Here is a 24,131-nt window from a genome sequence, read left to right as displayed (position 1 = left end):
CAAAGCTTTGTCTTTCTCTCTTGTGTTGCATTCCTTCATTCCATGCACTTAATTTGAATAAACTCCACTAGCCCTATTGAATTGTTATATCCCTGGTTTGTATCATTATATGAATCTGTTGTTGCTTTCCTTGTGTAGAATGTGGCAAGTCTGAAGAGGAGAAACCTTTATTTGTAAATAGACTCATTTTCTGTATGAATGAAAATATCATAAATGTAGAATTCTTGCTCAGATGGACACTTCATGCAAACAGGAACTTCTCTTCAGAACCGTTGTTTTCCATCTGAGAAATGTCATGATGGAGGGCTACATTCAGTCCTATTTGCATGCTGATTCAAACTGAATAGGTAATAGCTGAGGAAGAGTTTGGATCACTAAATAGTAAAATGTACAGATAGTGCTGCTCAGTCTTTTGTTTTAAGCACGTTTACACTGTGCCCTTGATATTTTTCTTAATGATACATGATGGAACTTAATTTTCTTTAGAGAAGAAAGTTCAGTAGAAGATGTACCTTTGGATTTCTCCAAACTGATATATGCTAATCTAAGCTATTATTATTATTATTTTAATATTAACAGAGATATCAGAGATGGCATTCGACGGAAACCTGCGTACCCTCACTATGCAAGAGAGCGATCCCCACACAAGAGAGACTCACCTTATTTTAGAGAATCGCCAGTTGGAAGAAGGGATTCTCCTCCTAGCAGATCTGGTTCTAGTGTCAGCAGCAGAAGTTATTCTCCTGAAAGAAGCAAAGCCTATGCATTCCACCAGTCCCAGCATAGCAGAAGTATGTCATCTTTACATAAAAGAAATATTTCCCAGCAAGGTAAATCTGCTCCAGAGGGTTTAGGGACCCTTTGGAACAGTGTGGGAGGGAGAAAAAAATAGGTTCTCATTGTTTTCAACTGATGTAAACTTCTACTGGTTGAAGAGTCTGCTGTCAGTGGTGAGATATACCTAACTCTTTATTTTTCCTTTAGTGGAAAGCTCACTTCTCATCTAACTGAAGTCCTTTTGCATCCTTCAGTGGTCCATAACATTGCCTTCTCCTTGTCCTTATCTCTTCTGGAGGCGACAACAGGGAGAAACATATTGTATTTGGACTTTTGGTACTAAATAAGTGAAACTCGAAATTTGATTTTGAGATTAAAGAGAAGACTCTTTTCGGTGCTGCTTTCTACCTGTGCTCTTTGCTGCAGAGTCTGATTGTTTTATAAGTCTTTTATGAATAAATAAAATAAAACTTTAATTTATATCCCGCTTTTTGTTAAAAACAATCAAAGCAGCTTACAATAGTTAAAATACATCCATATATATATCCCCCTTTAAAAGACAATTAGACAATATAGAATTTAAAATTACATAAGAATTAAAACCAATAAAAGTGGCAGAGTCATAATATATATATGTGGGGGGGGGGGGGCAATCACCACATGGCCAAGTAGTTTATTTTGGAAAGCACTGACTGTTACTGATTTTAGGCAACACCACTCCTAAACATTTTAGATACTGTAATTTTTAGGTAAAACAATTGTGTAAATTTGCGAATGGTAATTACACAATTAGACTTTGGTTCAGATAGATATCTTGGGGTTCTTTCTTGGAGAAGCTGCCTTGCTTTGGCCAAAAAAGGAAACGAACTTCAAAGAGATATTGCCAGTTTACAGAACACAGGGTAGAAACTTGATGGCCCGTATGCTGAAAATACTGAAGGGAATATTAAGTGGGAATCATATTACTTGTCATATTGTTAAATTGCAATGCCTAGCAGGCATAACTAACATAGACGTTGGCAAGGAATGCTGAACTGCAATACAACATATAGAAAACCCATCATCACCTTTACAGGGAAATGTAGGCACCCATTTAGATCTGTGCTGTCTTTACATTTTGGGGATAGTACAAAATAAATCCCCATGTTCCTATAGCTCTCCTACATTTTTCTCAAAGAAGCAAAGATTAATACATACCGGCACAAAGCATTTTCAAACAAAATGTTAGAGCTAGAGGGAACTTAAGAGGGCTTCTAATCTCTAAAAATGTTTGCTGAATGGCAAACATCCATTTCCTTATGAAGGAAGCTACCTAAATCTGTCACTTCCAGATTTTAAAAGGGATGCCTCTGGATAAAATGTGTTAGGTGGACTAACCACCTAATTGTGTAACTCATGCATACTCCAGTGTAGTTTATTATCTATTTTTCTATTTTTTTCCCTTTTAACTATGTTCATAGAAAGCTTCATAACATAGTTTTTTGTGTATTTTTCTGGCTATGTGGCCATGTTCTAGAAGAGTTTCTTCCTGACGTCTCTGAAGATGCCAGCCACAGATGCTGGCAAAACCTCAGGAAGAACTTCTTCTAAAACATGGCCACATAGCCTGAAAAACCCACAAAAAACTATGGATGCCGGCCATGAAAGCCTTTGACTTCACTTCATAACATATTTCTGCAGAAGACAGAATTCATCTTTATTTGTTCTTCCATTGATACAGCAAATTGGATAGTTGTTCTGTACTATGCAAGTTTGTTTGAAATGTTTGAAAGTTGCTAAAATACTTAAGTACTTCCTTACTTAAATTCATATTTCATTTAACATCCTGTCGGATTACAAAAACAGTTTATGCCTTTGTCTATTTAGATAAAGAGAGAGCCCCATCTCAGTCTTTGAAGACCTCAAGAGATGTATCCCCCACAGGAACTGCAGCAGTGACACCTTCAAAGGTAGGTTTAGAAAATAGTGTAGAAAATAGTAATTTTGATGCAATAAATCAAGCTTCCATTCTTCCTTATTGAATTTTCACAAATATTTGTTCTTTAGGTCACATACCTATTCATCTGTAATGTGGATTCTGAAAAATTAAGCTTGTTTGCATTGTCTTGAAGATATCCTGGACCTTCAAGATGGTTTAAAATGCTATTTTACACATATTCTTAAATGATACTAAAATTGTACATTTCAAAGCGATAGAGGGGGAAACATCTTGATGTGGGTTGCTCCTCCTCATCTCTCCAGCAGATAGGAAGTAGAGTTTGAGCGAGCTACTAGCAGGAGGAAAAGTTTCCATAGTCCTCAGTTTAATTCCTGCTACTGCTTCATGTAGGCTGCTCTTGCACTGTTATCTTTAATCTTATACAGTACGCCCTTGGCTTACGCGGGGGATCCGTTCCGGACCCCCTGCATAAGCCAAAACGCTCGTATGCTTGAGCCCCATTCACTTGAATGGGGCTCGTGCATGTGGCAGAGGCATGGTGGTGCATGTGCGCCACAGGTGCATGCCCCATTCATTTGAATGGGACGCACTGCCCCTTGCACCCCGCGTGCTCCTGTGCGGCTCTCCGCGGGTTTGAGCATATGCTCAAACCTGTGTATAGCGTGCCTGCATATGATGTGGGTGCACTGTACTAAAACACTTTATTCTGCTTCTTTCTCTTTATTCTCTTTATTCTGTTTCTGCTTTTCACTATGGCTATGTGTGTGTGTGTATGTGTATGTGTGTATAAACTCTTATATTCTTTATTTTTATATCTAGCATTTCTGAGGGACTAGATCTCAGTGCTAGAATGGCAGAAAGGAGTTCCCTTGAAGACAGCCCCAAGAATGCTGGGGGAGGACAATTCACCTGCCTTTGCCTGTGGGCGTGGGGATACCAGGACACATGCAGCTCACTCTAAAGGCTAAAAAATAAAGACTGCTTGGTCAGAGGAGGGAGAAAACACCCAGGATGGGTCTAGAGATGCAGCAAATGATGAATCTGAGCAGGGAGTGAGTAGCCATTTCAAATTCCTCTCAAGTAACAGTGGGCCAAGTAGGTTACGCCAACTTCTGTGCTTGGCTGAAGGCATTAATAGGAAGTGAAACAGCAGGTGCAAGTGCATGAACAGCTACTACCTGCCAGACATCTCAGGTTCCCCCTGTTGCTCCAAAGTGAGCAACGCTATAGTGTGCTCAGCAAAATAATGAAACTACAAGCTTACCTCTAAGGAGAGAGTCATCTTCTTTACCACTATCCCTGATGGGAAGGGTGATGCCACTCTCATTATTTGTATAGCGACCACCATGTTAATAAAGGGGCAAGACATGAAATGGTATTTGCAGTGGCCATTTTGGTGAAAGAAGGAAGGAGAGAAAACAAAAGGCTGTTGACAAAATTGTTAGCTCTCGTGGGTGGAAGAATAAAAAGGGTAAAACTGTGGAAAACCATTCTTTCCAGGATGAATGTGATGCTGAATCACTATTCCCTGCCACTTCTGGCTGGAAGAGGGGGAACTGTCAGAAGAGGAGGAAGACCTTGGTCCATGAACCCCTACCTCAGCTAGACTGTTCCATACTGATGACTTTGTGATATTAATGTGTAAAGCACTCAGTATTGGAGTTGTCTGGAATAGACTATGATTTGGACAATGATTTGCCAAAGGATAAAGGAGATTCTTTCCCTCAGCTAGGTCATTTGATCTTAGAGATTCCCTTTACATCTGACTTCATGAAAATAGTCAGAAAGGAATGGACCAAACCAGCCACAAATCAAATCCCATGTTAGTTAAAAAAAATTATAATTCGTTGCAACAGATTTAGGCAAAACTACACGTTCCATTGGTGGATTTGGGTACCCTGTTTCGGCCCTGATGTACATGAAAGATGGAGAGGACACTTTAAAATACCAGAGGAAAAAAGAGTTGATATACCCTTAAGAGAGCCTGTGAAGCATCTTCTCTGGCCATCAGAGCTACATCAGCAATATCAATCTTTTCCAGAGCTGCCTTTGTCTGGGTGAAGGAGCTAATTGTGGAGATGCCTACTGGAAACAGCACACTGAGACAGGGTATTAACAAACTATTTAAAGTAGATTAACTATATCAGATGACAGTTTAGATATCATAGTTTAGTGCTAGGGCACAAGCAACTTCTGTCCCGTTTAGAAAATAGATCTGGTTAAAGAAATTATCATGTTGATGCATGTTCTAAACAGAACTTAGCCTTGGCTGCATTTACAGGAGGCAAGCTTTTTGGGGAATTATTAGATCCAGTATTAGTAGAGACCAAGGACAAGAAGAAAGCCCTCCCTTCTTCAAATAAAAAGGATGGCAGGAGTTCCTTCTGTCAGGGACAGTCTTCCTTTCAAGACTTCAAATATAGCTATAGTTCATTCCATGGCAGAGACACTAGGCACAGTATGGCAGACAGTAGTCTGAAGGTAGATTCCAACCTCAGCAGCAGTTCCAGACTCAGGGCTTCTCCAGATCTGCTAGGAATAACACATCCAACACATCCACTGGAAAGCAGGGAAGAAAACTGCCTCAGGTCTGACAATCCAAACCTAAAAGTGGGAGGAAGACCACAGTTGTTCACCCACATCTAGGATGAGACCATAATACATCAGTAGGTTCTCACCACATTAAAATAAAGTTATCTAATAGACTTTATGTATCACCCTCACATTTTTAATTGCCTCCCGAAGGTCCAGGAAAAAAGGGAAACATCAGCTGATGTTGGAAGCCATAGAGCACCTGATCAACATTGAAGCCATAGAAACATTACCATCTTCAGAAAGGCTTTTATTCTATCTTTTTTATTGTTCCAAAAAATAACAAATGATGGAGGGCAGTCCTGGATCTTAAACGAGTTACTCGTTTTGTGAGGAAGTGCAAGTTCAGGATAAAGAAATTGATGACAATCTTGACGGCTCTATAACCCCAGGATTTTCTTGTGTCCTTGGACTTGACCAAAACATATTTGCATATCCTGCTTCACCTGCTTCATAACAAGTTTCTATGCTTCTCTTACCAGGGGAGATATTTGCAATGCCATTTGGCCTATCTTCTTCCGTAAGGGTATTTACAAAAGTGATAGTTGTGTTGGTGGCCCATTGGCAACAGTAGAGATTGCATGTCTATCCTTATTGAGATGATGTCTCGATCAGATCTCACTCTTCTCCACAAGGTTAAAAAGATGTCAACCTTGTACTTTCCTCTCTATCCAGGCATAGTTTTCTGGTAAATCATGGGAAAAGCCACGGTTTTGTCACAGTGTCTTTAGCATCATGATGCAGTCATAGGCGGGATACAAACGGGCAGGGGAAGACGTCTTGGAGGTGTATTCTGCTGAATACGGAGCCTCCAGACCGCCCACCCTGGGGGCGTGGCTCAGGTGATGGGGCTTCCACATGGGGGGCAGTGAAGACGCCTCACCTGGGGCCGTTTCTGACCCGCAGTTTCCAAACCGCCGCCTCGGAGGACGCTGCAAAGAGAGAGGCAGCTTCCTCACGGGCGGCCAAAAACGGGGTTTTTTTTTTCCTTTGCCGGCTGGCGGATGCGCAGCTGCGGCAGAAAGCCTATGTGCACATTTAAAGTGCCCAAGCCCCTTTAAAACTTTTTTCCCCGCTCTGCCCAAGAACAATGGTGGTCTCCTGCCAGCTGGTGATCAGCTGGTGTTGGCATCCTTGCCCGCTTGCACTTTGCCAGTGTCACCAGCATCATGGATGCCTCCTCTCCTTTGGTCCCCGCGCTCCTGCTGAATCTGCAATGCGCAGCCACAGCTGTCGCCGCTGCCACCGCTGTCCCCCTGCCATCCCCCATCACCTCCCTTGTATATATGTAAATATTTACAGTTTTAGGGGTTTTTATTGTTAGGTGAAAATGGCACAGGAATGTGTGTAGGGGCTCACTTTAAAGTCCAAACTTTCCAAGCAGCGCATGCGTACATGTTGCTCTAGGGTTAGGGTTAGGGTTAGGGTTACGAGTCTTAAAATGCGCTGCAGCTGTGCTGCAGCTTCCACACCTGCATGGCAGCTGATGCTGCAATTAAAGCCTGACTGCAAACTGCGCATGTTCCAGGACCCCGACTTATTATGCGACGCAGCAGACACGGAGCTTTTAAACGGGCAACTTAAATTAGCGGCGTAGCAATTCTGACGTACCGGTGCAGCAGCTTACAGACGGAGCTGCGCAGCTGCGCATCAAACGAAAAAGAAGCGGAGAAAAGCAGCACCTTTTTAATGCTGCCTCTTCCCGCTTGGGGCGTGCGGGGGGCGTGTTCATGGCGGCATTCAGGTAAGGCCCGTCTGAAGGCTCTACCTTCATGACGTCATGAATACACCCCTTTTTGCCCGTCTGTATCCCGCCATAGATACCTTGCAGAGGAGACACTTATGAAGGAGAGGGTAAGAGTAAGTCAGGACACCGTCATACAAGTATGCCAACTTCCAACTTCAGGCCTTATATGATTGGCACTTCTGCAGGGACTAATGGTAGTGGTAATAGATTGTGTCCTGTGGACTCACTTTCATGCATGGGGGTTACAGTGGCTCCTCCTTCCGTACCAGAAATATATTGCTCAACTAAGGCACAGACATCTTTACTAAAGTGGTGGGCACATAGTCAATGCCAGATGTTGGTCCAATGAGGAGAATATACAAATACACATTTAATGCATTTATTAGATTGATGAAGAGAAAAAGGCTGAGCTGCGAGTTGGTAACGATGAATACCAGTACTCTGTTGTTATTCTTGCAAGATGGTCTGGATAGAGGGATCCGCCTTAGTGGAACAGTAGAAGCCTTTAAAAAGGCATTAAAAACCCACCTCTTCCTACAAGCCCACCCTCCCAATTCCTTCTAAGATTATCTTTCCCTTATTGACTCTGACGTATTGATATTTATGATTTTAACATTATTACTGTATATTTTTAACTTTATTACTGTATATTTTTAACTATGCTTTTGGATTTAATTCATTTTAATGTGTATTTTTAATATGTGAATTGTGGTACTGTTTTTACTGACTGTCTTTACTGACACTTGTACACCGCTTTGATCTTGGAGAAAGCGGTTAATAAATAAACAATTTATTATTATTATTATTCATTAGAATACTCTAAAGACAGGTAGCAGCAGTTTCTTCTGCCCTTCCATAAATGAAGGCTAAGAAAATATCTACATACCCATATGTCAGACTGACTCTTAGAGCATGTACACTGATAAAACTGTTGACGATACACAGGTTTACAAATTGGACTCATAGCAAGTGTTGTTAGCTTTGACAATGAGTCCATTTGAACCATTCAGAGAGCTCTCCTTGAGGTTCCTGGCATGGAAAGTCTTTATTTCTCATGGTGATTATATCAGCCAGAAGAGTATTGGATTTGGGTACCCTTTCACTGAGGAAAGAGGTTTGCATCTTCCATCAGGACTCAGTAGTGTTACAATTAGATCTCATGTTTATGCCTATGGTCAATTCAGTTTTGCATAGGGTGCAAGAAATTGCATTATTGTTTTTTTTAACCTCGTAAAGGACTTGGAACAGTGCTAGCATGCATTTGATATATATTAGTCTTACAAAGTGACTTAAAGTATTGGATATGTTTGTCTCTTGCCAGCCTTCATCAGTGGGAAATACAGTGTCCACATCAACATTGTAATGGTGAATCAGAGCCCATATTTCACTATGCCTCATTGTCTGGGACTCACTGTTGGGAGCAGTTGTCACTCATTCCACTTGTAGTGTTGCAACTTCGGCTGCCCTGATAAATAAATATTTGGTGACCTTGGGCAGGTCACACTCTCTCAGCCACAATGAGGCTGAGAAGGCAATGGCAACCCCGTCTGATAAAACTTGTAAAGTAAACCCTATGATAGGCTCCCTTTAGGGTCTCCATAAGTCAGAAACATAGGCATCCATCCACTTTTGTGTGCCACTATTGATTGGATGCCTTTAATCCTTTTGGTAGATGAGTGCTACAAATAGTTCCAAAATAAACAATATACATCAGTTAATCCATGCTTAGAGGAGGAGCTATGGTATTTCCCACATCAGGATGTTTTTCTCTCCATCACTGGAAAAAAGAACATTGGTCTTACCTGTGAGATGTTTCTTTTCATCCAACCCAACCTGAACTAAGGAACAGAAAATTCCTCACAGAAGAAGTGGATGCCTGTGAGCAGGTTGATAGTGTTACTGTTAGGCACCTGTTGTGTCCTCTTTCTCTATGTTCTCATTACTTACCTGTTATATATTAGAAAAGTATGTTAGGGGAGTTGGGTATTTGGGTGTTAAATAAACTAAAGGATATGGAGGGTTGCTCTCCCTACAGGTAAGCAACTCCCTTGAAGTATATTTCCTGCCTACTGGAGTGATGAGGAGGAGCAATCCGCACCAGGATGTTCCTGCCTCCATTGCTAAAAAGAAACATCTCACAAGTAATGCCAATGTTGCTTTTCCTAGTGAACAAAGTACTTTTATCTGAAGTAACAGTAAAGAAACTTATCACGGTGTATTCTGATATACAATGGCCATTGTATCTGTTTAGGTTTCCTGTTTCTGTAATCTTAAAATTTTATAATTGTCTTGATTATGCTTAAGATAATTTTTGTAACACAGAGTTTCACTAACGTGCTTTTTAATGGTTCATGAATTCTTTTAGTGTTCTTCCTGAAACTACCATTCATCTTCTAAATGTTTTTTTATACACCTTTACCTTAATAACCAAAGTTCTGGGTTTCTTTTTTCTTACCAGACCTTGGACAAAAGTAGCAGGCTATCAGAAAATGAGCTTGCGGAGGCTGCAAGCAGGTGGGCTTCTGAGAAAACTGAGAAAACAGAAACCAGCAGCGTACCTGAAATTTCAGAATATGAAGTAAGTGAGAAGAAAACACATATAGGTATTTATACAAAACCATCTAATCTTCCCATGTCCTTTTAAATTAGTGACTAGGAAAACCTCACACCTGTGTAATAGTAGAGGTCTGTTATGCTTTGTATTTTGGCTGAAGATGACTGTGTTGTTAACCAATCTTATTTGATGGTTTATACACACATTTGATGGTTCAGAATTTTGCAGATACCTCTTTAAACCAACACTGCAAACACATACAGTATTTTCTTTTCTGCTTTTCTCTGGCTTTTTGTGGCTTTTTTTTTGTGCCACAGACCTGCTGTGTTGGGGGTATGGTGTGCGGTTGCCGCATCCCCAACCCAGTGATTCAAGGGTTGGCACAAAGCCACCTCTTATGGGAAATCTGTCCAGCCCCATAGTCAGATTTAGAAATGCCTTATGAAGTATTTTGTGAATAGTGGATAAGCCAGTTGAATTCAGGGTTACATAGCTACAGATAATTTGAGCGGCATACCTGATGCAGTACAGCACACTCAGTATCTTGGTAACATATACTATCTTATTCTTTACCTAAGGTTTGAGGGAAGTGCCTCTGTTTTTCAGCAGAAGCTAATTGGCTGGCCTTCAATCAAAACTACCTGCCCTCCATCTTTGAGCTGGGCTATGCTCCTAATTTGCTGGCCTTTGTATGGATTAGATACCCAGCCATTCAGCCACCTTTCTTGGGCCAGGTTTCAGAGTAGCTTTTAAAATTTCTGTAAGTGCTGCCCATATGTTTGATCAGGTAAGCATGCAGACCTGTATCATGGGGACAGCATGATGTACCAGGAAATACTGATTATAGAGGCTGCACTTGTACCTTTACAGGAACTAAGACAAAAAGAAGTGTGGTTACACTACGGCAAACATTTTGCCTTGAGTGATGGTACAGTTGCATATGCTTATTTTGCTGTAGCTACAAAATCCCATTGCTGCCTGCCGTGCAGTGGTGTGCGTGGCGTGTTTGGCTGCCATGCCCCCACTCTGCCCTCACGCCGGCATTTCTTACCAGTCTGTTGAGGACCTTCATCACCTTTATTTGTCCTTCCAGTGATGTAGCAATTTGGGCATTTATTTTGCAGCATGTACTATGGAAGTTTGTTTGAAATGTGTGAAAGCCGCTAGACTAACCACTCATTAAGAAAATAGTATCTTTTTATATATCTATTTTAGCCATACATTGCCACTATATCTTTTTTAAAGGCAGCAGCTTCGGAACCATTGTATGCGGAACACCATGAGGAACCCGCTGCTAATGTAGCAGACAATAATGAATTGTTTGAAGACAGCCAGCTTGTTAGTCGTGCAAAGGCAATTACTGCAAAGACGAAGGAGATAGAGCAAGTAAGTCTCACTTTTCTTGTTTACTCCTCTGTAAATATTTTTAAATTGTGTTTAAAATAGAATATAAGAAAATTCAATACAGCATTTTTTTAAAAAAAACAACCCTAAAGTTGCAACACTTAACAGTTTATCTGCCTCTTAATTTTATAATCTGGAATGAACTGCCGTATAACATCTTTGGAGGCCTTTAAGAAGGCAATAAAAATGGATCTCTTCCGGCAGGTATTCCCAAATTGACCTCCTTGGAATGTTCACTCTCCAGTTGTGAATTGTCGTTTTTAATGGTATTTTAGGTGGGAGGGAGATAGGGAATTGGATTTTATGTTTTCCTATGTTTTTACTTGTGGTTTATTGTGTTTTATTTTTGTTCTTATGTTTGTTGTTACCTGACTCGATCCAAAACAGGGAGAGATGGGATACAAATAATAATAATAATAATAATAATAATAATAATAATAATAATTATTATTATTATTTCCAGTCAGTGTAAAAACAATGGTTTCAGAAGACTTAAAGTGATATAATGCTAATTATTGGGTTGCTCCTGTGAATAGAATCGTCTTTGCATGCTGTTCCATTAATGCGTATAGGAGCCATGTGGGGAGCACTCAAATTAGAAAGAGAGAGAGAGAGAGAACTTGTCAAATGAATATGAAATCTACTCTTAGAACAGTACTGTTGGGTATGCTTTTTCTCTTAGTGTAAGCCAGACTTCTTAGTTGTTGTTGAGAAGTGTAGGCTGTGATGTTAAGGTGGCATTTTCACAGCACCCATGCATTCTTATTTTCTCAGTACCATATTCCATGGTGCATTCTCTATTATAATGTCTTTCCTATGGATAATATCAGGTGTTTCTTTAAATTGGTTATTTACCAACATTTATGAACTCATTACATTAAAAAAATAATATACAAGCAATGCAGGATGACATGTGAGCAATGTAGATTTCAACTGGCCAATTTGGCTAGGGGATTCTGGGAGCTGTGCAAAATGTAATAGTGACAATAGCATGACAGCAAGGGAGAACATAAAACCATCACCATCAGTAACAACATCTGTTTGTTGGATCACACAGTGTCTTAAGTGTTGTAGTAGATATAGAACTTTGTGGGTGAAGAGAGTAAGATACATTTCTTCTACGGTCTGTTGCAGCTTTCCTTAACTTTCTACTTTTTAGATCTTTTGGATTACAATTGATACCATTCTCACCATTGGTCATGTTGACTTGGGTTTGTGGGAGTTTTAATCCAAAATATCTGAACAGTACAAGATTGGCAAAGGCTGGTCTCTTGCATTTAGTGAATCATGTGACATCTCTTAAATCAACTAGCTTTGTACCTATTCTCAGGACCTGTTACTAGCATGGTAGCATTTCATGTGCAAGTGGAGAGTGATTCTTGCAGCATAGCAAGCTAATTAGAGCTTAAAAGTAAGTGCAGATTATAAGCAGCTGCTTTTACACTGTTACAGAACGAACGAGTGTGGAGCTAGATGAGGTGTTTAGTTCTTCCTGTGAAGCTGTAGTAACAGCTGCTTAGAAGCCACATCTATTTTTACATTACACTGAATATTATTATTCTGAGATCCATTTTTCATTTATAGGGAATACTTGCATCATAGAGACTGAAAGCTACACACATTGTGTGTATATAGATGCATTCAAGTCTCCTATGAACTGGTAGTGGCACCATGGATCTCATAGAATTTTCTTAGGCAAGAAATATTCAGAGGTGATTTTTGTTAGTTTTTTCCTCTGAAAAATACAGCACCTGATAGTCATTGGTGGTCTCCCATTCAAATACTAACCCGGGATGACCCTGTTTAGCTTCCAATGTGAGATGGGATCGGGTGCCTTGAAGATCTTTAGGCCTGTAAATGTATTGCTTATTTTTAAACTACTTCAACTGATTAGTCTCAGATGGGAAGAATTAGGACCCGGAACAATGGATGCAAGCTACAGGAAAAGAGATTCCACCTGAACATTAGGAGGCACTTCCTGACAGTAAGGGCTGTTTGACAGTGGAATGCACTCCCTCGGAGGGTGATAGAGTCTCCTTCCTTGGAGGTCTTTAGACAGAGGCTGGATGGCCATCTGTCAGGGATGCTTTGATTTGGATTTCCTGCATGGCAGGGGGTTGGACTGGATGGCCCTAGTGGTCTCTTCCAATTCTATGATTCTAGGAAATAGGGAAGTTAATTAAAACATCACCCATTGCTAAGTGTGAATGGCTGTGGGCTTTTTTTTTAATCTTCTCCCTTTTAATTTTAGCTTCATATTTGACCTGGCCTACCATCTTGACTAGAGCAGATGTGTAAAATGGTATGACAGGGGAAAATGTAGTGTGTTAAAAGTTATTCAGTGCACAGTGGGCCATTACAATTTTCTGAGGTTTGGATCTAGGATACACACAGCATGGATTCCAAAATACCCAGATGCTCAAGTCTCATGTTATACAGTGGCATAGTAAAATGGTCTCTTCCATAAATGGGCAAAATCAAAGTTTGTGTTTTGGAATCTATACTGTATATACTCATGTACAAATCGACCTCATGTATATGTCGAGGGAAGGTTTCAGGGTCAAAATCCTGGGTTTTGGTATGACCTGTGGGTAAGTTGAGGGTAAAACTTAGAGGGCTATAAGGAAGGATAGAAAGGAGGAAATACCACTTCCATCCCTCTGTCTCCTTCTCTGGACCTCTTCCAACTGATTCCCAGATGCTGGACGAGAGTTTTTAACATTAGATTGAGAAAGGAAGCAAGAGGATTTAAATGGAGAGTTGTTTCCTTAGGAAGCAAGGTCTTGCAAAATGTACTGGAGAGATGGTTTTAAATGGAGAGGTTTTTTTGATAGGAAGCAACATCTTGCAAAAGGGACCAGAGAGAACAGCAAGTAGATTTAAATGGAGAGTTTTTTTCCCCAGGGGAAGCCAGGGCTTGCAAAATGAACAAGCAAGAAACAAGTGGGTTTAAATGGGCAGTTTTTCTGAGAGGAAGCAAAGGCTTGCACAACAGAGCAGAAAGAGACACAAGTGCTTTTAAATGGGGAGTTTTTCTGAGAGGAAGCAAAGGCTTGCACAACGGAGCAGAAAGAGACACAAGTGCTTTTAAATGGGGAGTTTTTTCCATTGGAAGGAAGCAATGATTTGCAAAACGGACTGGAGGGGGAAAGAATTGGTCATTAGGCTTACTTGCTTTAGCACCCTTCTAAGCACTACTGATGTACTGACCCTTATATAAGTCTACCCAAAATTTTGGGGGCAATTTTGAGGCATAAATTTCTCAACATATAGTCGAATATATATGGTATATATTTAATATTTTCAAGATGTGGATGGTGGAATCCATGGATAAAGAATCTGTGGATAGGGACGGCTGACTGTAATTCCATATTCTGCTTGAGTAGAAACAGGCCTTATTAAATTATTGTGTAGGAATGAATGCATGTTTTCAGCAGAAAATTGCATTCCATTGCTACTAAAATATGGCTATGTTGTTCCCATGCCAGCGCAATGAACTCCACCCTCGCTTAACCTATGTCCTCTTTAGAAGAAGTCTTTATTAAAATATCTTCCTGTGTGGGCCTATAAACATAAAACTAGAATTATTAATGCATTTCTAGCTAGCAAATCAATGCTAAGCAAACAATTTTTGTAGTAAAAACAACACCCTTCCTGTATCTGACAGAGAAACAAGTTTACTATGGAACTTTTTTATTTTATTTTTAGGAAACAGCTTTCAATTAGCTTTTTGCTTCCATAATAAATCACTGAAGGGTGGGTCCTTCCTGAAGTGAAAAGTTATTTACTTCCCAGTTGCATTGGGGGATATTCTCAGTGATAAAGTTTAAAGTTTTGATAATAAGTTAACGTTTTAAGGGCTATATCGGGCTGTAATGTTACTCTTGAAGTAATCCTCTGGAAGAACTTAGGTAAAGAGTTTCATGAAGATGAAATAAAAAATAAGAAACTATATAAAGGTCTCTTGCTATTGCAGTTCTAAATTTCTTGAGTGTTGTCTTTTTCTATTCTACTTTTAACTAGACAAGGTAGTGTTATGAGAATCCAGTGGCCCTTGAGGTTGTAGGTCATATTTTTCTTTCTGAGTGTATCAGAAATGTGAAAAGGAAGCATATTATCCCACTTCAGTCACATTTTGTAAATAAGCAAGTTCAAAAACAACTCTCAGGAGGCAGAATTGAAACTGTAAAGCCTTCAGTGCAACAAACACTTCAATAAAATCCCAGTGCGGCCAATCGGTGACTTTGAGTTAGTTACTGTGTTGGTCTCATTTCCACAGCTGTAATGGTACACTATTAATAGTCACAATCCTTCGTTCAGATTTGAAATCTTTAAGAACATACAGCAGTTTATTTTGTATGGGTTAGGACTGCTTTCTATTAAGTCCAAATACAGTGGTACCTCGGGATACGAAATACCCAGGTTACGAAATTTTCAGGATACGAAAAAAAATAATTTAAAAAAATTTTTCCGGGTTAAGAAAGTTTTTTCGGGTTACGAAAAAACTTTTGGTGCTTTTCTGCGCGATTTCACACGGAATCGCGGCTTTTCCCCATTAGCGCCTATGGGGATTCGGCTTGCGAAAGCCTTTCGGGTTACGAAATTGACAGCGGAACGAATTAATTTCGTAACCCGAGGCACCACTGTAGTACTATTTACATACCTTATTGTCATGTGGCTTTACTCTCTCTGATTTCTCTCCCTTGTTCTCTTTCTCTTTGAAATGGGATGGAAATAATATTTGCTGTATTCTGGTTTTCAGTACATGGATTCTCTACAGCTCTTCCAGACATAAGGAATTATGTTTAAGGCAGTACTGCAAATGTTCAGATTTTCTATCCCCCCCAAACTTTTGTGGTGTGAGCTGACAGTATCAAGTGTAACCTTATCCATGTTTACTTGGAAATTTATTCATTGAGCTTTATTGTTATGTAGTAAATGTGTTCAGGACTGCAGCCTTACTATTCTAACTTCAGGTTTCAGTTTTATTTTCCTGTGAATTTCTGCTTTCATTTTTGTAAGAAGGAAAAAGCCAACATGGATTTGTACCTATGAAAGTTCAGTAAACAGTTTTTAACCCCATTTAAATTGCTCCAGAGGAATTTTCAATATTTATCTTTTTTTAAAAGGAAATTGCCACTTTGTGTCTGTTAGAAATTCTTGACACTTGTCAGTGTGCTCATTAAAAATATCTGAACTATCTGCATTTAGCTCCATTTTCTTCACTTGGTTTGTTTTGAGCCCTTGTCTTCTGTCTTCAGGAGAACATGGCAGAGGCTGTAAGAGGGTGCATGGGGAGACGTGAAACTTAAAAGACTAGCTTTTATATTTCCTACAACACTGATGTGAAAGCATGTACAATAGCTGTATAGTTTATGAAAGATTCCACCTGCACTTAATTTTAGAAAGCATTTATCCACTCCTGATATATAGAAGACTTACAGGAAGGGAGGGGGGCACTTGTGCAGTTTGGCAAACATACATACAAAGGTTTTTCATAGTACATGTAGTTTGGCAGTATGAAATGGCCTGCTGTAATCCACAAACGGAACAGATTATTTAGATACTGCTAGATTATCTTCATCCAGACCTCTTTGTGAGAGAAAAATCATACATCTCTATACATGGATCTTTGTTGAAGATGTCGTAATTTATACCTGGTCAGCCATCTAATTAATCCAGAACCAAGCAGTGTTTGAAATTACCAGTAATATTTTGTTAATAGTAGATAAGGTTTTCATGCTAGGCTTTTTCCACTAAAGGAAAATAAGGCTATATTTAACATTTGACCAGATGGATGCTATAGTGATATGACTATAAATCTGGTGTGTACATCTGGCATGTGAAGTAATGTTTATAATGGTCACTGCACTTTCTCATAAGGGTCACTGAGCAGATTGCAAGCTTATAGTCAGCTTTGTTTTAAACCTATTTTTGTGCATTTTGGCCTACATCCAATTACTGATCCTAACGAGTAGAGCTGGTGATTTAGTGCTGTTTACGTGTTTACTTACTATTTACAAGTAGAAGTAATGGGTATCTTCTAGTTCGAACTAGCAATTGAATTCAGGTTTAGGCAACACTTCCTAGAAAAACTGGATGTTTGCTCTCCTTTAGATTTTGTGGTAGGTGTCTGGTAATGTGCTATACAGGTTGGAATTCTTCATTGAAAAAGGATTTTGTACCAGACTGACTTGATTCAACCTCTTGGAAGTAGTTTTTGCATTGAGATAAATAACTCAAAGTTGATGAAGGCAAAGGAGAAAATAAGGAGAGTATCAGTCAGTTGCTAGTGACAGAACATGATCAAGGTAAATGTAATGTAATGACAAAGTTTCCAAGTCAATCTCAGTCAGCTAGCTGATTAATAAGGGACAGTGTGTTGTAGTTTGAGTATTGGCCATGAAACCTGCTGAGTGACCTTGGGCAAGTCACACTCTCTCAGCCTCAGAAGGCAATGGCAAACCTCCTCTGAACCAATCCTGCCAAGAAAACCCTATGATTAGTTTGCCTTAGGGTCACTGTAAGTTGGGAACAACTTGAAGGCAGACAACACACAAAACTATTCATAAATTTTCTTTCCAATGAAGAGAAACAATTAGAAGTTACTGATAATGGCTCCTTATTCTTTAGTCCTAAGTCTAAAAAAGAAACAGCTTTCCTGAGCCACTAAGTAAATGTAATGGACAATTTTGCTTCTTAATATCAAAGTTTATCAACAATTTATTTATAAAATAAAATAATGCCAGTATGTGACATAGTCACAGTGCTTTCATCCATGCTCAAGAAGACTTACAGGAATCCAATGTTTTTACACATCATTACGAAGAAAAAAGAATATCCTTAACCGGGACATTGCTAGCTGGAACCTTGAATATGGTTTGAGTTGGCTGAAGTAGAAAATGGAGACAGGAAATTAAATGGGTTTCTAGCCAGAATTGGAAGTGAAGAGAAATTTGTGGCTGCAGCTATCTGCAGGCTTCAAACTGCAGCTGACCAGCTCAGAGAGACTAGTTGTGAGTAAAAAAAAAAAGTAGGGTGTGAATGTGGCTGTTCTTTCCTCCATTTCACCTTTTTTTTCTCCCTCAGATCCAAAGAACAGTGACAACCATTTCAATGGAAATACCTTTTCCTCTTTCATAATGAGAAGCTAGGGCCAGAAGTAAGGACTATGCAGAAAATCCTAAGAATAGAACCTTGACAGTCACCTGTGTTCCTCCCTCGTGCCCTAAAGGGAGAAGTAAAGGAGGGAATTCCTGCTTTTTCTAACATATAGTAAGAAGTATTAAAAAATTAGCCCTGTTAGTGGTCATCACCAGCATTCAAGCTGGTTCTTTTCTCTTATCAGCTGAAGTGGCAGCCTAATATAGTGAGTGTCTCAGTAATACATTCAGAATGTATGTAGATGTGTAACTGAAGCCAGGTCTGCTTTCTCCTGATAGTCACAACTTGTAAAGTATACATTGCTGGCAAAATGTACTCCTGGTTACTGACATCTCAGTACAATTGGTACTTGAGAAAGCATAAAGCTCAACTTAGCATATTGCTCTTTACATGATGCAGTTTGAAGTGGAACATTAATCCATATTGCTACATTTTAATTCATTATTTTCTCAAAATCATTTCTAGGTGTACAGACAGGACTGTGAAACCTTTGGTGCTGTAGTGAAGATGCTGATTGAAAAAGACCATTCATTAGAAAAACCCATCCAGTTTTCCTTGAGACAGAATTTGCATGAGATTGGTGAGAGATGTATTGAAGAACTTAAACACTTCATTGCAGAATATGATGCCAGGAGTCAAGAATTTGAAGAACCCTAAAATCATTTCTGAATTGTTCATATGTAAATACTGTATGTTTAATAGATGCTAATGACCTTCTCCCAATGACTGTATTGTGCTACAGGAAAAAATCATTCTCTCAATAAATGCAGAATTCTTTAAAATGTGTTCCTAAGACAAGGTAATCATTTCATTATTCACATGGTAGTTATTGAATAGGCAGAATGTGCTTAAAGCAGTGTTATGGCCATTTTTAAATCTCAGTATTTCTACATTCCATTTGAGTTTAGATTGTAAAATAAGTCATATTGGATATTGGTCAGTCATATTGAATATTGGTCAGTATAGTACAAAATAGGTTGCCCCATTTATTGAAACAGGATGCTATCTGAATACAATTGACAATTTTGTAATTTTTATTAATACTGACTTGAAGGCTGTATATACAGTATAACTATATTTATGTATATTTACATATCTGTTGTCTTAGGAAATGTAGCCTTTTTGCATAAACAAATTGTCTGAATACCATCCTTAAACTAGGGTGTTATTTTTATAGTTTAGGATTTTTTTGTAAATTGAAATGGCCTCTAATTAAATTCCTTCTAAGTCATTTTGAGTTGGGATTTTCTTGAGAAAGATGTTATATAAACAGTATTCAATTTCAGTATGTATTTAATCCTAGAAGCAAAGGAATTGGAGAAAGTATGCACTGGTCTGGTTGTGGTGTGTTCGTTGTTTGCAGTATATTAACAATTAAAAAAACACAAAACAAATGGGTCTATGAAGACAACTACAGTATTTTAAGCAGGTACAAGTGGTATATTTGACATTGTACAAATGATATTGTGTCCATTGGTAATATAATGATACTGACCTATTCTAAATATTCATTGCAAAATTATGATGTGGCACTTTAAGCGCTCTAGTTTCAGTGTTCTAAGCATATGCATCTCTTGCAAAACAACCATGAGACTTGTTCCTGGAAAAACTGCCATGCTTGTAAGATATGTCCTTGTCACCCACATTTGGGAATCACATTAAATGACAGTGGACTGGTACCTGTGATTTCACTTACCCACCCAACCTAAATGTTCTCTAAGGCCCCATACAGACAGGCCAAAATAAAGCTGCTTCAGGTCACTTTGGAGTTATGCTCTTTAAATGATGCATGCGTCCTAAGAGTCCGGAAGCTGTGCCAAAGCCACGATCCAATACTAAGGACTGGAGCACAGCTTTGGTGCAATTTTTGGACTCTTAGTATGCATGCATCATTTAAACAGGATACCTCCAAAGTGACCCGAAGCAGCTTTATTTTGGCCTGTCTGTATGGGGCCTAAATGTCCTAAAAGTCATATAGTTGCTCTGAGGAGCTAGAAGTGGCTAGAGGGGTGTTCTCACTAGGAACCTCTAGGTCCTCCAACATAACTCTATGGACAACTTCCACTAGAAGTCATTCGTTTCAGTAGGGTTCAGCCTTATTCACGGCTTAACATTTCCAAAGTAAGTCTGGTAATGTACCCCTGGAAGATATTGGGGTCAGGCAGGATAAGGAAAATCATTAAGACTACGAGGAGCTCTGAAAAGATTTATCCCAAATAGATAACTTGAGAAATGATAAAATGGGTTGTATAAGCAGGAGGAACATGATCTTAACTTTACATTCCTGATGAATTTGGCAGTGGCGCTACGTAATCAGCAGAGATCTTGGGGTTCTGCTGGCTAGGCTAAACAAAACTGATCAACTCAAGTTTTGTTCTAGACAAGGGACTGGAAACAGATCAGGCCCTATTGTAATGCTTTTACAGAATAAATGGTGCAGCCGCATTTGGCCTGCTATAGAAAGGAGACTTGAAAGCAGCATCCTTCTTTTTTCAATTACCCCACAGACCAGTTTTCTTTTTACAGCCTAGAGTCGTATTTCCCTGTGCATAATGTCAGCTTCATTCTTAAGCTGAGGCAGAAGCAAAGTTCCATGGTGGTTCAATCATCTTTAGGTTTCTGCTACTTATATAACTTGCAATATTATGCTGTTGGTGCCAACTCCTCACAAAGGACTTTTTTTTCAATCTAGATAATGACTATTTAGTACTCTGTTGCATGTAATTCCAAACTGTGTTTTAGTAGATTTGTATGTACCAGGATGTGTGCGTGCACTACCTACACAATTTAGTTTTCTTGACCCATAAATAATTCCTTTAATATTAAGAACCATAGCTTAAACAGTATTTACATAGCTCCACCATGCGAACAGAGCTTTACTGTCAGAAATTAAACATGTCACTACTATAAATGTATGAACATTTAACAAACCCCTGTCTGACTCAATCTGATGTTAAACCTTCGAATAAAACTACTCTTTGTATTTTAAACATGTCTTTCAATTCAGGGATATAAAAATAGTCTTAAATTTTAACTTTACAATATGTACATTATTTGCAGTGTTATGAACATAGTTTCAGCTATGAAAAACTACATTATAAATATCAGTTGTTTCTAACTGCTGTTCATATACTACATTTGAGAGTTGGGATAATGTTTCGGACATTCAGAATTTTACAACAGTAAGCATACTTGCTAACTTAATACAATTAGCATCATAAGTGGGGGCTTTGGTTTACAACACAGTGAATAGTTGCTTAAGAGCAGTAAATCTGAGTGAAGACCACTCAGATAAAAATTAAACAGGGCAGTCAGTTTGATAGGCTTTTAAACACTTTAGTTATTTTCTGCAGAATTAGAGCATCTTGTTCATCATCAAAGTTGTTTGGCTACATTAATATAGATAATAGGATAAATAGGGATTCATAGTATAAATGAGACACTGGCTATGTTTGTTCATAATACTAAACCAAATTTGGTGGAGGACTAACCAGCATCCCTCTGAATATTTTTTAAGTCGGGCAAGCACAGAATGTCACAGGTTGTCCACACCTGCATTAGTACTATATCCACACACAGAAAGAAGGTGTCCTAGTCTTTATTTTATTTATTGGATTTATATCCCACATGTCTCCCAAAATGAGATCTTGAGAAGGGGATTGCAGTAGATTTTAGTTTCAAAGTTTGGTTTAAGGTTTTGTGTGGCAATAATGGTTGGCATCCAGTATTGTGGTAACAGATCTGTAACTGATACCTTTGAATATGCTTTATATTGAGTGCCATTATTGCCGCAGTTGTAAATACCTCCCAGCCTACCTTACCAGACAGCAGCCGTATTGAGACATGGAAATCTGTTCAGATGATGATCAGGGCTTGGGAGGAGGAGGTTTCCAGCCCCTTCCTGCCAGTGAGTGAGGATGTGACAATCAGAAGCAGGATTCATACTGCAATCCTTCACTGCAGCCTTACTCACAGGTGAGAGGAGACTGGAAACATTCTTCTCTGTGTTGTTAGCAGCTGAGCAGACTTCCATCATGCAATGCTGCTGCTAGGCTTGGAGGACTGGGGCAAGAGACATTACCAGTTCCGCATTCTTAGCTAAGTAGGTGATGTAGACAAACCTGTTTACTGATCACAGTTAAAATTCAGCTTTAAATATAACTTGTTTTGATAGTGAGCAGTTAGTTTTAAATCATGGCTCTCCGTTTGCACCCAATAAACTCTGGTCGGTTTGACATTTGCTTGTTTTTAACAAGCTTCAGTTTTGTTAAATATTACTCCTGATTTGCATATGACACTTTGAGAGTCAATGAAAATGAAATCAAGTGTCACTATGGTCCTGCTAACCACACCAAGAAAAAAGAAAAAGAAAGGGAGAGGTGTGTACCAGACTAAGACATCATTTGGTCTCCTTTCAGCTCATAAATGTAGCATTAACCCAAGGCTAAGTAGTATGTTGTCCTCCAGAAGTTGCTGAACTGCAACTCCCATCAGTCCAAGACAGCATAGTAAATGGTTAAAAGTTTATGGGAGGTGCAGTCCAGCATTGCTGTGCTGTATTCTGTTGTACAGTCCATATTCTGAGGTCAACACATTACCCACATCTGTGCTAAATGAATATGAGTTTAACTAGGCAACTGAAGTAGGAAAAGAGGTCTTAACGAAAAATGTTCATTTTTGTTTCGTAGTGCACATTTCTTTCTCATTTTATTCAATTTATCTTTAATTGCCAGAAGGGCCTTTTAAATGCTACAGCTGTATAGAATCAAACTTCTTATGTCCCTCTTAATTCTGCTGATTAACTCCAGGGGCTTGGTAAGAACATGGATCAACTGTCCATGCTATAGGCTTTATTTAAACCATTTATCTACATAAGATTTGAAAAACAGTGTAGGCACAGAGTCCACCATTACTTCTAAAAACTTAAGAAATTATACAGTTTTTGCCTTTGTGTGCTTTTCTCTTTTTTGATTTTGTTCTCTGTCCAAACTGAGAACTGGGGAGCTCAGCAGCGGGACTAGAAAGCACATCTGTATAGTAGGGGTATCTCACTGATCTGGGCTGTGGAATTGGCTGGCCTAAGAAGTATCCTTCCTCTTCAGAATCAGATGATGATGAAGATGAACACCAAGAGTCTTCCTCCTCACCAAAGAATCCAAAAAACTGATCTCTTTGATTCTCCATTGCATAATTGGAGGCGATATGAGTATATTGACTGTATGAGTTTGGGGTGTATGCCCGAATTGCATGAGGACTTTTATTTTGTATAAACTTGCCATAATCCTGGGGAGAATAAAAATTAAGTCTCTCCTTTTGGGAGGGTTTTCTTTCTGCAACCAAATGAAGTGCATTATCAGAACGAGACTTTCTACTTCTCCTGTGACGATGGTGATGCCTCTTCCCATGGTCTTCAAATTGATAAACACGTCTGCGAGTCCTTTCACTCATGGGAGGCTGACGTATGTCAAGATTCTCATAATTTCCATTATCAATGACATCATCTGAAAACTTAACCTGCTGAGGCCTACTCTGTGATTTGGATCTTCTTAGTACTGGAACATGCATCGTTTTTTCTTCTGGTAATGTCTCACCTTGACATAATTCAGAGCTCAAACTTTTTAGGGACTCTGTGCTCCTATGAAGCATTGAGGAATTCAGAGTTCCCATGTTGCTCATCTTCTCACAGTCCTCTGCCTCCAGTTCCTGATAAGTTTGTAATGAATACAAAGAAGGTCTTGGCTTGACTTCTGCATCAACAGAAGCACCTAAGAGAGGAGGAAAAAAAAACACCCTGTAGTGTAATATGCTTAATACCTCACCACCACCACCTCTCCCAATTCTGTTGCAAAATCATTTATTCATTTTCTCTGTGGAAAGTATAATTGAATGTAATTTCTATATTGGAAAGTCAAATTTTAGTTTCAGAAATAGTTTAAATTTTACCTATACCATCT

General features: G+C 39.1%; 2 protein-coding genes across 8 annotated transcripts in view; one reads left to right on the top strand and one right to left on the bottom strand.

Annotated features, from left to right (window-relative positions):
- PPHLN1 (periphilin 1) overlaps window positions 1-19,200 on the top strand; it is a 47,199-nt gene extending 27,999 nt beyond the window's left edge. The window contains exons 8-12 of one of the 4 annotated variants that reach the window (XM_089524274.1): window positions 580-791; window positions 2,644-2,726; window positions 9,514-9,633; window positions 10,855-10,995; window positions 18,643-19,200. In XM_089524274.1, coding sequence (XP_089380400.1) covers window positions 580-791; window positions 2,644-2,726; window positions 9,514-9,633; window positions 10,855-10,995; window positions 18,643-18,834 — 748 coding nt within the window. In that variant the 3' untranslated portion in view covers window positions 18,835-19,200. Of the gene's footprint in view, window positions 1-579; window positions 831-2,643; window positions 2,727-9,513; window positions 9,634-10,854; window positions 10,996-18,642 lie in introns of all 4 variants that reach the window. The other 3 variants (XM_089524273.1, XM_089524275.1, XM_089524276.1) reach the window with 3 other exon arrangements.
- Window positions 19,201-19,372: 172 nt separating this feature from the next.
- PRICKLE1 (prickle planar cell polarity protein 1) overlaps window positions 19,373-24,131 on the bottom strand; it is an 84,984-nt gene continuing 80,225 nt past the window's right edge. For 2 of the 4 annotated variants that reach the window (XM_089524272.1, XM_089524270.1), the window contains exon 8: window positions 19,373-23,942. In XM_089524272.1, the coding sequence (XP_089380398.1) occupies window positions 23,101-23,942 (842 nt within the window). In that variant the 3' untranslated portion in view covers window positions 19,373-23,100. The remainder of the gene's footprint in view (window positions 23,943-24,131) is intronic. The other 2 variants (XM_089524268.1, XM_089524269.1) reach the window with 1 other exon arrangement.

This window comes from Sceloporus occidentalis, unplaced genomic scaffold (assembly GCF_023333645.1).
Source record: "Sceloporus occidentalis isolate IW3139 unplaced genomic scaffold, rSceOcc1.0.p SCAF_5, whole genome shotgun sequence".
Taxonomy (NCBI): Eukaryota; Metazoa; Chordata; class Lepidosauria; order Squamata; family Phrynosomatidae; genus Sceloporus; species Sceloporus occidentalis.
Note: the sequence above shows the minus strand (reverse complement) of the source record. Positions and strands in the feature narration are given on the sequence as shown.